The sequence below is a fragment of the Furipterus horrens genome, unplaced genomic scaffold, assembly GCF_987537825.1.
Source record: "Furipterus horrens unplaced genomic scaffold, mFurHor1.1.pri manual_scaffold_4, whole genome shotgun sequence".
Lineage (NCBI taxonomy): Eukaryota > Metazoa > Chordata > Mammalia > Chiroptera > Furipteridae > Furipterus > Furipterus horrens.
In genome coordinates this window covers 123,623,812-123,639,608 of record NW_028327174.1, presented here as the reverse complement: position 1 = coordinate 123,639,608, position 15,797 = coordinate 123,623,812, and the positions used below count along the sequence as shown (strand labels likewise).

General features: G+C 36.6%; 1 protein-coding gene across 1 annotated transcript in view; it reads right to left on the bottom strand.

Moving 5' to 3' along the window:
• Positions 1-15,797, bottom strand: part of ERCC6L2 (ERCC excision repair 6 like 2) — a 175,853-nt gene that overhangs the window by 30,301 nt on the left and 129,755 nt on the right. The window contains exon 17 of the mRNA XM_090274034.1: positions 12,967-13,121. Within this exon, the coding sequence (XP_090130160.1) occupies positions 12,967-13,121 (155 nt within the window). The remainder of the gene's footprint in view (positions 1-12,966; positions 13,122-15,797) is intronic.

Sequence of the window (15,797 nt, the reverse complement as noted above, 5' to 3'; positions counted from 1 at the left end):
AGTAACTTAGCTATAAGATGACTGACATTCCTAAAATAAAACATCAACTTACCAACAATCTTGCCATAAACGCTGTGATAAATGATCCCAGTTATGTTAAAATGAATATTATCTTCAACAGGAAATTTGCAAAAATATTAAGAATTTATATTAGATCAAGGGTCACAGTTCAGACATATTTATCCTGCTGAAAGCCAAGCCACCACACAAGAATTCATGCTCATACCAATAAATTAGAGTAATTCTTCACATTTTTACTCATAGAATCTCTTTGAGAAGGCTTTATTAGTATCTTCTGGAAAGTCAATTAAAATCAGTATGTCCTGGGAATAAAAGACAGAATAAGACACAGTTGCTAATGCAAAAGAGTTTCACAGTCTCACCAGGAAAATGGTATCAGGTATAGTATTCCCTCACTTATCACGGGTATTATGTTTTAGACCAGCCCCCCCCCCCACCTCCCGGGATAGGTGAAAATCCGGAAAGTAGGAACCTTACATTTATTTTAATATTTATATAGATTTTAAGGCTTGATAAACCCTTCCCACACACTTATAAACCGTTCCCAGTCCCTTATTAACCTTTCCCACTCCATTATTAACATTTTCGACACTTTTATAAACACTACTTATGTTCATAAACATATTCTACACTCTTAAACCTAGGTAACTTTAACAACTTATGTATACAGTACTGCAAAATCCCGCGATATAGTGAAAAGTCTGCAATAAATTAAATATAATATTTTTAAAAATCCCGCGATACAGAGAGGGACTATGTATTGTTGACCTATCAACAGATACTGCCTCCCTCTTTGTTGTTTGAGCAAAACTGGGGTTCTCTTAGATGTGTGATCAAGGAAGGTGGATTGCTCTGTCAGTTTTTGTGTGTTAAACTGAGATTAGTCAAGTCAATCACATTCTGCCAGAAAGATTTTCCTCCCCAATAAATGAAGCCAGCCACACCTTCCTGTCTTTGATTCACTTGTATGAGGAAATGAGTTCTTGAGATGTAGCCATCGCCGTGCAGCAGGAGGAAAAAGGCCTCAAGACCAACTAAAATTAACTTACTAAGGAAAGAGGGGGCAGAAAAGGAAAGAGCCCAAATCCTTACATGCCATTGGGCTAGAGAACCATCTTTGGAACTACCTCCCTCCTGACCTATTTTGCAGCCTGTGGAGAAGCTTTAAGGAGAAGCTGTCACAGGTGGTACAAGGCGTAGGAGTTCAATAGGCAGACACAGGTGAAAATGAATTTTAGACAAAGGAACCACAGAAGCAAAGGCATGGAAGGGTAAAAGAAGCCCATGATGTATTTGGAAACTGGTTCATAAGCTGAAGTCTATTTCCCTTTATATCCCCGATGTCTAGCATAGTGCCTGGAAAATAGTGTTAATAATCCTGAATGAGTGTCTTGCAATGAGACTGGAAAAACAGGCTAGAGTCAAATTGCAACAGGTCCTGTATGCCATGGAGAAAACACAAGACATTTCACAGACCTGTGTAAAACAGAAAATTAATCTCCACAGTGGCTTCTTAAATTTATTAGTGCTAGATGAGGAAGGCTCACAATGTCATGTATGGGTAGAGGTATATTTCTGACACCATTTTCCATGTTCTCCCTTCTTGAGTGTGTTTCCTATACCAGCACTATGGCCAGCAGATGACAAATAATGAGTAAATTTGAAGAATACCAGCAGTCATGCTGCTCTAAAATGACTAAAATCTTTACCCACTTTAACATTAACTCTTAGAGTCAAGAGGTGAGGAGTCCTTACTTGTAGTGAAAATGGCTGTGGGGATCAACTTTATGTAGCACTTTTGTGCAAGAATTACCAATAGTAAACATTTTCTGAATTCCTATTCTGCCTGTTGCTGAGTCGTGATGTTTATAGACATGTATGCCATGGTCCTTCCGGATCCTTCAGCAGCTGGTAATATACATGAAGAGAGAGCAAAACTTGAATTGAGTTTACCTGGAATGGAGGATCAGACAGTAGATGATATGATTGGAGGTGCAGACTAAATAAATTTACTGAAGACATGAATGTCAGGCAAACCTGAGAACACTTCTCATTCAGATAAGAAGGGACTGCTTCCTCTGGCTGACTAAATACATTCAGTGGTAGCTCTGAACAATATCAAATTATCAGGAAAACTAGGAAAGTTATTCATGGAAAAGACAGTTTAAACCACTTACGTTTTTTTATTTTTATTTTTTTACTTGCTAAAGTGAAGGTAATTCTTCACAGGTGAATTATCTTGGAAAATTAGACTGATTTGTCATATTGGAAAAGTAAAATGGAATAAAAAAAAAAAAAAGAAGTAAAACCTCCTACACAAAATAGAAACCAAAGGAAGTGAGGAAAATGCCCAAGAGAAGAGAGCGGAATTGATACTATAGAGATTTAAGCTAACTGCCATTGTTGAGCCTAATGGAAGCCACGTACTCTCTTATTTTAAAAAATCAGTAAAGTAGGATGTTTGCATTAAATAGTCTCCAAGAATTCTTCAAATTCTATAATACTATGATCCCTAACATTTTAATTTTGCTTTATTCATCCTATAAAAATTCAGAATTCATATGTGCAGAGGCAGGATTCTCAGGTGGCAAGGGAATAGGTGTTAAGTGGCCATGTCCAATTGATACCATGCTTTTCATAAAGGGATAAAATATAATTTGAAAAGGGCAAAGTGCTTAACATTTTTTTGAGTCACTAGGTGGAGTCAATCAGAATTCAATGAGGCCTTATATCTCTAAGCTTTTTTCTTGTTCCTTAGAAGACATTATTTAAATAGTATTTTTTTTTAACTATCTAGAATTTTTCAGCTATTCTAAACAAAGAAATTGTTCAAAGAAGCCATATCAATCTTCTATGCATTTGGAACAATGACCAGCTAGAAGAAGAGTTAGAATCAAACTTTTTCCTAATAACCAAAGATTATTTTTGTTAGTCTGGTCCATTGCCAAATTAGTTTATAATTCCTTTCAAATACATTTTTTTTTTCCTATAGTATTCTCCATGACAGATCAGCCATAGTCCAAGGCAGGCCTTCATCTATAAAATCAGAGGACTGGACTAGATAGCCTTTATGGTATTCGAACATACTCTATGATTGGTATTATTAACAACAAAAATAATAACAGGTCATTGTAGAGAATAACAGAAGGAGTTTCACTCATCACTTTTGCTGATAATAAATAAGCAAAATTACAATAAAAACTTGTATTATATTATACTTCTAATGTCTTTCTTTCAAGGAGTTGAATGTGTTATGAACACATTAGTCACATTACTCTACTAATCCTGGTAACATCACTGTGAAGAAGGATGCCATAGCTTCTCATAGCCACCATCTAGGAGGGAAATAGGTTTATATGTTTATAGTTAACACTGGATTCTCCTTCCTCTGACTAGGTAACAGGCGTTCTTCACAAATGACAAACTATCTTTCTGAGTCAATCCTAGTTCTTTTTATTTCTATTTTTATTTATCTTTTATTTTTTATTTTTTAAATTTCTGATTTACTTATTGTTTTTCTATTACAGTTGTCCCACTTTTTCCCCCATTGCTCCCCCCACCCCCACCATGCCCACCCCTTCTCCCGCAGTCACTCCCCACCTCCTTGTACATGTCCATGGGTTATTTATATTAGTTCCTTTTTCTAAACCCTTTCCCTACTTACCTCCTTTCTCTCCCTCCCCTCTGCCCCCATGGTAACTGTTAGTTTGTTCCTTGTTTACATGCCTCTGGTTCAGTTTTGCTCATTTGTTTGTGTTGTCCATTAGTCTCCTGTATTAGGTGAGATCATATGGTATTTGACTTTCGCTGCCTGGCTTATTTCGCCAGAGCATAATTCTCTCTAGTTCCATCTATGTTATCGCAAATGATAGGAGTTCCTTCTTTCTTTCTGCTACATAGTATTCCATTGTGTAAATGTATCAGAGTTTTTTAATCCACTCATCTACAGATGGGCACTTAGGCTGATTCCAGCACTTAGCTATTGTAAACAGTGCTGCTATGAACATAGGGATGCATAAGCTCTTTTGAATTAGGGTTTTAGGATTTTTTAGGTATAATCCTAGCAGTGGAATTGCTGGTTCAAAAGGCAGTTCCATTTTTAGTTTTTTGAGGTAATTCCATACTGTTTTCTATAGTGGCTGCACCAGTCTGCATTCCCACCAACAGTGCAGTAGGGTTCCCATTTCTCCACATCCTCGCCAGCACTTGTTTGTTGATTTGTTGATGATGGCCATTCTGACTGGTGTAAAGTGGTATCTCATTGTGGTTTTTATTTGCATTTCTCTGATGGCTAGTGATGTTGAGCATTCTTTCATATGCCTATGGACCCTCTGTTTGTCCTCTTTGGAGAAGTTCTGTTCAGGTCCTTGGCCCATGTTTTAATTGGGCTGTGTGTCTTCTTGGTGTTGAGTCATATAAGCTCTTTATATATTTTGGAGATCAATCCCTTGTCTGCAGTATAATTGGCAAATATGTTTTCCCATATGGTTGGTTCCCTTTTCATTTTGCTGATGTTTTCTTTCACTGAGTAGAAACTTTTTAGTTTGATGTAGTCCCATTTGCTTATTCTTTCCTTTATTTCCCTTGCCTTAGGAGATGTATTGGTGAAAATATTGCTAAGTGGGATATCTGAAATTTTCCTGCCCATTTTCCTCTAAGACTTCAATCCTAGTTCTAAAGACAGAAACACAAAAAACTTTTCTATGCCTACACTAGCCACATAATTTCATACATTATAGGGTGGGGCAAAAGTGGGTTTACAGTTGTGAGTATAGAAAAACAGAGTTTATTTTTGTATTATTATTTATTAATTATGGCATTATTTTATTGTACTCATGTTCTTTTTTGGGATGTATTATTTATTGTATTATTTTCCACATGAATAACTGTAAACCTACTTTTTCCCCACCTTGTATATACACACAATTTTAAAAACCTTGATCTTTACTAAAATTACTTTAATGAATAACTTTCTGATACAAATACCATAAAATCAACATCTAGCTATAGAAAGGAAAATGATAAGACCATGAAAAATCCCACCCAGTAAGAGTTAATTTCATTACATGCTGAAACCATAAACCTTACTTACTGGACTACTTCATAAACCAGTCATTTGTGAACAATTACTTTAAACCATCATGCCATTCACTATCCTGAAAAATAGGATAATGGAATGCTATATCTCCCCAAAGTCTGCTTATTGTAAACAGTCCATCCCTTCTTGCTGACTTCGAAAGCTGTACAAACATACTGCAATCAAATCCACCATAGTCCATAGAAATCCTTTCTTTAAGTCATCTACAAAACGCCAGTCTAATACAAATACAAGAAAGTGAAGTTAATATTTTGTATTTACAGTATTCTGAACAGTGCTTTACCCAGCACTGGTTATATAAAAGGCACTCTCCCCCACGCCACCCACAACCCCCAGGCTGACAGCATGCTTAGTTCTTTCATTTACACCACACTGCAATAACATAAAGAAGGGTTTACTATTAATCCAGGTTTTACTACAAAGCAGCCCGTTATTTCTCTGTCAAATACTGGTGAGAGTGCCAAGTGTCTGTCATCCAATTCAGAGGATTAAGTCTTCTTTTATAGTCTGATACTTGTACCAATTTATAAAAATACAGACATAGTTTCTTAGAGTTGGTCACAGTCTATATTTTGGCTTGGATTCAGGCAGCAGAGGTTGACTATGACAGCTGGCAGGAAACTGAGGGGAGAATACATCCTTCCCCTTTCAGTCACCACATCTCAGTTGCCATAGTGATTAATCCTTAATTGAATGCTGTCTTTGTACATTTCTTTTCAGAAAACTTTAAGTAAACTTAAGTTGAAAACATGTAGTTGATTGAAAAAATGAGGCACACATCACATCACAAACAGGTATAGCTAAATTTTGCGACATAGTTCCATATATCAAAAGAATAAATTAACTCTAATAAAGGTATTATCAGTCCCTTCAAATACTTAAAACACTTTTTTGGTCTGGGTTTAACGCTAAATGACACAGGTTTTCCCTCTTGTATTCAGACAGCTCATCTTTTAAAATAAGATATCTTCAGAAATGGTTCTAAAATATCCAAGTACAATTTAAGGCAAAACGAGCTCTTATTTTATATTGTTTGTAATACTCTATAACAAAGGTGTAAGTAGAAATTTATTTCAGGAGTGATAGGTTTTCATTCAAGACATCTTTCAAATGCATTCCATAAGTAAAAATTATTTATAAAAGTATGAACTACAAGAAACGAAAGGAAAGACAGAAAAGATAGTAGTATATTAGGTCTTTTCTTAATATATTGCTGAATTTGAAAAGCAGGTTCATAGCTTTTGTCATTTTGGTTATCAAGAATTGTATCAAAAGGACTGGAAAATTCTGAAAGACAGCAGAATTTTATCTAGGATTGTGGTATACATTATCTCTCCTGGAAGTTTTCTGTTTAGTATATTCCCATGCAATTTAGTTAAAGGCTTTAATTTATACTCAATTATAGTATTCCTTGGAAAGAGAAATACTTGCAAATTGTGACCACTGTTAAGCATGTACTGCTGTCATACAAATAAATAGGATTTGTTTTCTTAGGAAGTGAGGCAACACATGTGCATCTGGCTGCAGAAGCACATGTGCACATACACACAGACCACACGCACACACGCACACATACACACACACAAAATCTTTCAAACACAAGTGAAGGCCTCTAATAAAACTTTGGTGACAGACATGAAGCACTCAGAAGAATTCTCAGTAATCAAAAGATTCTTGATGTGAGTCCCAGATGAAAGACACTGTACTGTAGGTGGGAGGTCTGGGGATTTTTGGAGTCTTCAGAAGCAAGAGGTTTGCAAATTTTTCTAACACTATGATTGAGTCTCTTTTGCCTTCATCCTGCTTCATTTCTCTTCACGTTAATTTATTCTCTTTCCTTCCCTATTTTTAATTTTTTTCAAAACTGCAAATTCAGTATTGCCACCCATCACCATACTACAAGTTGCAAAACTTCTCAGTGAGTGAGATACCTATCCCTAAACAATGTTTCAACGATTTACTCATTAGAGGTGTTGAAGTAATATTGACCAGACCTGATGAAATCAGTGATTGTGAACATTTTTTCTTAGAAATTTTGTGAGATGGCTTTGAAATGTCATCAATATCTCATCTATGTTAAATAATATTATTTTAAACGTTTCTTCAGAAATCCTTAATTTAACCTCTTTGCAAATAGTTTCAGTAAAGAGAAAAATACCACTACCATCATTCTATCTCCCTGACATTATTGAAGTAGTATTTAGTTTCCAGAAGAATTATAATTAGGAAAACCCAGAATATTATGTATAAAGATAACGCAAAAGTACTAGTCCGATGGCAGAGTGATATCTCACTCCTTTGAATGTCAGTCAGCAGCTATAGAGATATCTTAATTTAGAAGCAGTCACGCCAATTGATGAATTGAAAGAGAAAATAAATCAATCAGCTTTAAAGAAAAGCATTACTAATAACTTCAATTCTAATATGGACTATCACAAAATAAATTATAAAGTACTGAGTGGCTTTCTGTTTCCATAAGCAAAAACTTAATAGTCACATATAAAATTTTGAAAAATATTCTTCCATTAATAATCTTGTTTTTTCTTTTTAAAGAAAGTCCAAAGCCCCAGATTCCCTAGTACCATGCATTCTGTGCTTGCATACAACTGTGGATTATTGCCTGTTGATCCCCCAGGAGTGAACAACTTTACTGAAATTAAAAGATGTTGATCTTATCCAGTGGGAGTAATAACAATACTTATTATTCATTGAGTGCTATTTTGTGTCGGGTACTGTTCAGAGCATTTTGCAGGTATTACTTCATTTCATATTTGTAAAAATCACAAGGAAATTTAGGTGCAGAGAAGGTAAGTAACTTCCTCATGGTCATACAAGGAGTATGAGGTGGAGCTAGAATTCAAACTCTGACATTCTGAGTAGAGTCTATGACATATGCTAGCTATAACCATCAATATTCCTTCTGTCTCTGGAAGATTACAGAGTTCAACAAGTCAAAGGTGGACTCATTATATTTCTTTTATTTATCTATTACCAATTAATGTAAAAGGAGAAAAGCATGAGGTATGTCTCACGGGCTATATTTTTATGTCAAAAATACAGTAGCTTTAGTTTTTGACATTGGTGAAAAGCTAAAAACATTGTAAATATGTATGATCATTACCTATTTTGAAAATTCTGATTTTCAAATAACAAGTAAGACCTTTCTTTTTTAGACTTCCGGCCAAGATGGAGGCTTAGACGGACACGCTCGGCCTCCCTCTACAACTAGAGAGGAATACAACTACTTCAAAACAAAAGATAACTAGAAATTCCAGAAAATAAAATTACACGGAAGCCCAACGTACGAAGTTATAAACCAGCGGCGCCCTTTGGGCAGGTAAGAAGAGTGAAAGGGGGCGGAGCTGTTTGCGGTAGCACCAGGGACAGCGGCAGGGAGAGCAGTCTCAGCTGCAGTCTAACCCCGGCAGCTTGCGACCTCAACGCTGGGAAAAGCAGCCACCACATCACCTCCAATGGTGAGGCCAAGAGGGCGGGAGGACGGATCCCAGTCTCCTAGCAGAATAACTGCGGGAATCCATCTTGGACCCCCGCCCCCACACAAAGCGCCACAGCACTGCGAAATAGGTTGAGGATGGCCACTGGTTGCTGGGCAGTGACGACAAAGTGCCACAACGCGGCGAGAAAGGTTGCTGGACCGCCGCCGGTCACTGGGTTGTGACGACAAAGGGCCACAGTGCGGCGAAAAAGGTTGTGGATCGCCGCCGGTTGCTAGGTTGTGACGAGTACACAGGCACTGCCCCCTATAGCCGGCCCAAGAAAACAAAACGGATCTGTCAAAACGAGGCAGACAACTATAGAAATCCCAGTGGTGCAGCTCACCAGGCAACAGAGGAAGAACCTGACAGATGAACAAATAAGAAACCTGTCAGAGGCTCAGTTCAGGGCCATTGTTATCAGGTGGCTTACAGAATTTACCAAAGATCTGGAAAAAGATGAGAAAGAATTGAAAAACACTCATACTGAAAGGAACAAAACCACATACGAGACAGATGGTGAGGAAATAAAACCCAGAGTTCAAATCAACAAACCAGAACACAAAGAAGGAACAAACAGTCAACCAGTGCAGAGAGAAAAAACAGGAAGCAAGGAAAATGATGAGATGATCAGAAACCTCTGGGACAGCTATAAAAGGCCCAACATAAGAATCATTGGTTTACCAGAGGGCGAAGAAGAAGAACTAAAAATTGAAAAATTAAGTGAAAATATAATAAAGTGGAACTTCCCAAACTTGGGGAAGGAAATAGACTTACAGGTCCAGGAAGTACGGAGAGTTCCAAAACAACTGGACCCAGGGAGAACCACTCCAACACACATTATAATCAAAATGTCAAAAGTTAAAGAGAGAATCTTAAAAGCAGCAAGAGAGAAGAAAAGAATCATGTACAAAGGGGTCCCAATTAGACTGTCAGCTGACTTCTCAAGGGAGATGCTGCAGGCAAGAAGGGACTGGCAAGAAATATTCAAAGTAATGAAAATCAAAAACCTACAACCATGAATACTTTATCCAGCGAAGCTGTCATTCAGAATAGAAGGGCTGAGAAAGTGTTTCCAGGACAAAATAAAACTGAAAGAGTTCATTAGATCCAAACAACTGTTATATGAGAAGTTAAAGGGACTGGTTTAGAAAAAGGAGGATCAAAACTATGAACATTAAAATGAAAACTGCATCACAAGAAACAACAACAGAAGCTAGGGAATTGAAACAAAGGCAAACTAAATAGGCAATGAGAGTGGAAAAAGAACTATAGGTATGAGGAGCATATTGTGGGGAGGTCATCAGGGAGGGGGAAGGGGGAGAGGGAGGGAGATGGTATAGGAATTAAGAAACATCGTAGGAGGGAATGGAATAGACAGGAAGAGGTTGAGAAGAACTATATGCACAACCAATGGACATGGACTAAAAGGGGGGGACAAGGGGAGGGAGGGGGACCACCGGGTGGAGGGGAACAGAGGGAAGGGAAATTGGAACAAATGTAACACTGTAATCAATAAAACACATTAAAAATAAATAAATTAATTAATTAAAAAAAAGACCTTTCTTTTTTAATAGTAACTTTATGATATTGTCCCTGAGTAATTTTTTGTATATAGCTCATAAATTACAGCTTTCAAGATGTTAAAGTACAGTTATACTATTAATCTGATGCATTAAATGGTATAGGTCAAATCTCATGGATTGAATCTTATTCTGTTGGAACTTCACTGTATCAAGCATTGCTTTAAAGAAGTCAGCCACTGAAATGAGCATGTCTACGCAGACAGTTTTTCGCCTGCTAGCATTGGTGGCATGAGATTGGACCTCCTGCTTAGTGGCTTTAAAACCTTCCTGAATATTTTATACCAACCATGATTTAGTCATGAAACAATAGATTTTCTTCCTATTTCTTGAAAAAGATCTAAGTTGGTCTACATGTAATGGGGGAGATACATGATCTCAAAGGGCATGTTAGAAACCCCAGGGGAGGAAACTACAATTTAATTCCTGGTAAGAAATATTCCTTATTATGAATATCACTGTGAAGAAGCAAGGTTTTTTATAAGATTGTGCTGTCCACCTCAAGAATGCTGGGGCTGAAAAAGTTTGAAAACTATTGGTATTGCTAATAGAAGGATAAAGAAACTCCCTCCTGTCCTCACTCCCTGCCAATTAAAGACAAAGTAAATTTGCAGCATTTCCATTTCTACAACTTTCCTTGAGAAGGTTCCAAACGGACTTTTTATTGCTTTTATATCTAAGAGTTCCTTCTCAGGTCCATTTTGGGAAAAATTATATGCCTGTAAATTTCTTCTCTGAAAAATATTTAAATAAGCCTAATATCCAGTTAAATTATTTCATGAACATCTACTACAAAGGTTTGCCAAGCTATCTTACCTCTTTTTCCATTAAAATTTGTTTGTTTAGAAAAGAGCAATTAAAAAAAGCTAATAACAAATTGACTATCTATTTAGAAGATACCAATGTGCTCTTCAGTCTAATAAAGCAAATTTCTGGTAAATTCAGTATATTTCTGCTGACCTTTTCCAGATAGGTCCTAAAAGGTAGTCAAGCTGTAGAAATGTTGTCTACAGTATTGGTTGAGAGACAGTATAATTCTAGAATATAAAAAAACAGCATGAGTTTTCATGCACTGAATTTTGGCACTAGGACTTTGGATTACATTAAAAAATATTAATAGCACAGCCTTTCAAAGTCTGTTATCTCATATACTCTCAGGATATGAAAGACAACTGACTATTCACTAGATCATTCAGTGGCACTCATTTAAAATCCCTGAGATAACTTTCCTTCATATTAAGTGCTAGGAAAAGCTTTTCTCCTCTTTAGTAGAGATGGTATTACCCGTCCCCTCCCCTTTAAGGACAATCATTTAGCTCAGTATTTCTCAGCAGGGTGTTATGGCATTTTGGGCAAAACAATTCTTGGCAAGTAGGATGTCTCCCTCCCCACCACACCCCCACGCCCCATTTACTATCCCTGGCCTCCAGACATCAATACCAGTCGGGCACTCAGTCATCGTGACCACCCAAACTGCCCACACACATTTCCAAATGCATTAGTTGAGAACACACTAAATAAATAGTTTACTTCCTTTGTTTTGTCTACCAGGCAACTCAATCAAATTTGTCCTTAAAAAATATCTGGGTAAGAACATTACGTCCTATATATCTGCATTCTAACTTCCTCCCACTCTTCAACTTTCAGTTTAATTTATATTTCCCTTGGTCCTAAATTTCATTTTCTATTCTGATTTTATTGTTAAGACAATCCAAACCCTTTGTTGAACCAGATGAGGTACAAATATATTAAGAAAGTTGGCAGTTCAGAAGCATTTTCTTCCCTTCATTCTCAAAAGTAATGCTAACTTGAAACTAAGCACCATTGGTTTATATGGTATGCATTTTTAACTCCTGCACAGAGTGGTAGAAAAACTACTCCTTACACACTTAGTTCTTTGGAACTAATAAAGGATAATAAGCCAAAGAGAGAAAAAAACTTTAAACCTTTGATGAAAGTGACTATGTGTAAATAAATATCACATTTATATAAAGGCTTATTTCTATATCACAGTAATTTTAAATGAGAAGAACCTATAGAAAGTATTTATTACTCTTTTTTTTTATGTTTAGTACAGTGTTAACTTTACTGTTTAGTTTAGGAAACTTGAAATTACTTGGTTGGCCTTGTTAGAAAACTCAGTGCTTTCTTTTTTCTTTTAAAAATTTATTTATTTATTTATTATTTTTCTATTACAGTTGTCCCACTTTTCCCCCCAGTGCCCCACCCCCCACCATGCCCACCCCTTCTCCCACAGTCAATCCCCAACTCCTTGTACCTGTCCATGGGTTATTTATACTAGTTCCTTTACTAAACCCTTCCCTTACTTACTCCCCTTCTCTCCCTGCCCCCTTCCCACCTGGTTACTTTTAACATTATAAAAATCCTTTCACTAAAAAGTAAATTCCATATGAAGCTAGTTTTTGTATGTCTTCATTTTAGATGAAAAATTTAGGAAGGGTATCTCGTTTTGGTTTTAAGTTAATTGCATTATTCCTTCAGATTCCTAATTTCTAACACATTTTTATTGAGGGAAACTATTAAGCAACTCAAAGTTATTAGACATTTAGATATTGATTTGTTTGTTCTATAAAAACATCTTCAGTGACTACTGTGCTCCAAATAATGTTCTGTTTTTTCACTTATTTGTATGTCACTTATAATCTTAGTAGCTACTTTTGAAGAGGGTACTTAAGAGGGGATCCTATTGAGTAACTTCTGTGAAAATGAGATAAAAACTAAAGATGACAGTACCCTATACGCTCCTTACCTTAGAAATGCAAACAGCTATGTTAGCAGGAAGCTGGGAAAATTGCTTCAATTCAAATACATCACGTGCTGCCCATCGGCTCATTTGATTTTCAGCTTTGCTTGATCCAATCACATTCTGGTTGGAGTGAATGTAAGCCACTTCCTGAACACCATCTAGGAGGTAATTGATGTTTATTAAGTGATGTCTCATTATGATGCAGTATGATTCCATGTATACTTTAAAAATTATCAGCAATACACTAAAAATGTTAGGCTTGTTTTGAAAAACATTGTCCGTTAACATTATAATATTCTTTTTAAAAAAATTAAAAAGAAAAAGTATTCAAATATGTTGGTCTAGGTTAACTTGGAAAGGACTTTTTCCTCTCATCAATATGAGAATGTCTAAAATTAGGTAACAATCTTCAGACTTAAACCAGAAATGAAGAGTTTTAGCCAACTGAAAAGTCATGGTAGAGGGTCATTTCTATGAATTTGTTCAAGTTTATTTAAAAAAATTATTTACAAATTTAAAGAGCAGTGCTAGCCTCATCTGTATCTTTAAACAAGTACTTGCTTACAGTGATGTAGTGGGAGCAAAGGGTTTATGATCAGGGAGTTTCGTTTGGTTGGCTTTGTTTAGTTTTACCGTTTATATTTTGTCTTTTTTGTACATATGCCCAGAGAATGTCAAATTGGAAGCTTTTTAGGAAATGAAAAAAATTAACTTACAGCTTTTATCTGAAAGAAGTTTAAAAAATGGCTACTTTTTTATTGCTTTGCTTCTAGGCACCTATAATTTACTTTTAAACTGTGGTCATAAAAAAGAAGGCTAGAACTGAGGTCTGTAAAAGCTCTCTCAAACAGCTCTGGCAATGAACCTTGATTATGACCTTCAACACTTGTACTGTTTCAGTCCTGAAGCTCTCTCAATAGAAATTGCCAATCATGTGAAAATAAATGTTAAATAAAATGACTGAAAAAACAACGAAGATAATATTCTCCTTAAATTTCAAAACACCAAGGAGTTCATATGGCAACAGTTTAAAACCTTCAAAATGGTTCTTCTGGTAAAAAATTTACTCAGATTTTTCTTAATTTTGAGGAAAGATTTTATGCCTTACTCAAAAGAGCATTAATTCCACACTAACTATCGACACGTTTTGGACAGTAAAAATCAACAACAAAAAAACTTAGCTGATTAAAAAAAATAGTTTATGCAATCATTCCTCAAGCCTAAATCTCGTTGTAGTACACAAACCAAAGGATAGTCCAGCACTTAGTTACAAGAATATCAAAATATATATCTAAATGAGAATACTACTAAGTGCAAAAGAAAGCTTGATTTGCAAATAAGTTAGTCACAATTATTAAGGTTTCTATATCATTGTATCCTTGCTTATGTACTATCTTCTTTCATACAGCTCTTTGGGAATGAGTCAGATGCGTTTGTGTTAACTTAAAATCACTAAAGCTTCTTGGCACATGGTGGTAGCATGGGAAGCAGTACTTCACTATCTCTGAATCCCTACATGGGAGCAGACAGCAACCAGAGAGCAAAACCAAAAGCCATGGACAGCACTAACAACAAAATTAGATGACAAGATATTCCTACGAGCCCTAAGATACAAGTAAGTAGGGAAAATCCCCCAATAGCTACCTACCCTGCGTGGCATCAGGGTCTGTGTGCAGGAAGAAGGAAGCAACAGAATGGCATCTGATAGATCTGAGGACAGGACACCTCAGAATAGACAATAGCTATTCACTGGGAAGCACAATGCGCCAAATGGAGATAGCAGTGAATCTGGGAAGGTTTTCCACTCTCCAACGCTGAGTGGGTGCATGGGCTGAGGTAACAAAGCCTAAGGGGCTGGAACTAGCTAGCATTTAGGAGCTTCCCAAACTGACCTACCACTGCTCTCAGGCCAGTGGAAGGGAGTCAAAATGAGCAGAACAGGAAAAACAGAAATGAGGGAAAGAGAAGGTCTAGAGCAGTGGTTCTCAACCTTCCTAATGCCATGACCCTTTAATACAGTTCCTCATGTTGTGGTGACCCCCAAACATAAAATTATTTTCGTTGCTACTTCATAACTGTAATTTTGCTACTGTTATGAATCATAATGTAAATATCTGATATGCAGGATGTATTTTCATTGTTACAAATTGAACATAATTAAAGCATAGTGATTAATCACAAAAACAATATGTAATTATATATGTGTTTTCCGATGGTCTTAGGCGACCCCTGTGAAAGGGTCGTTCGACCCCCAAAGGGGTCATTACCCACAGGTTGAGAACCGCTGGTCTAGAGCAGAGCAGGGGAGAGGAAATCCCACCACAGTTTTGAACACTATTGAGCGTCGGCTTGTGGGCCAAGTGTTGCTGGTTCGATTCCCAGTCAGGGCACATGACTAGGTTGCAGGTTTGATCCACAGTTGGAGTACATATTGTAGGCAACTAATTGATGTTTCTATTTTTCTAAAATCAATTTAAAAAAATATCCTTGGTTGAGGATTAAAAAATAGAGATCAGCAAACATTTTGTGCCTCTCATAGTCTTCCCAAATCTCTTGTCAAAGGGATTTAACCTGAGTTTGATACATCTCAGATACTGCTCATTTGCAGGAAATGTAGAGGGCAGAGGAAAATGTTCAGCTGCACCAAAGAAACATAATTAGCAAAATTCAAATTGAGGAAAACTCTATAGATGGCCCAAGTAAGTCAACAGATAAATCACACGGAAATGTAAGGGATGAAGAAAGAATACTACAGAATAGCCCTGGCTGCTGTGGTTCAGTGGATTGAGCGTCGGCCTGCAAGCCAAGTGTCGCTGGTTCGATTCCTGGTCAGG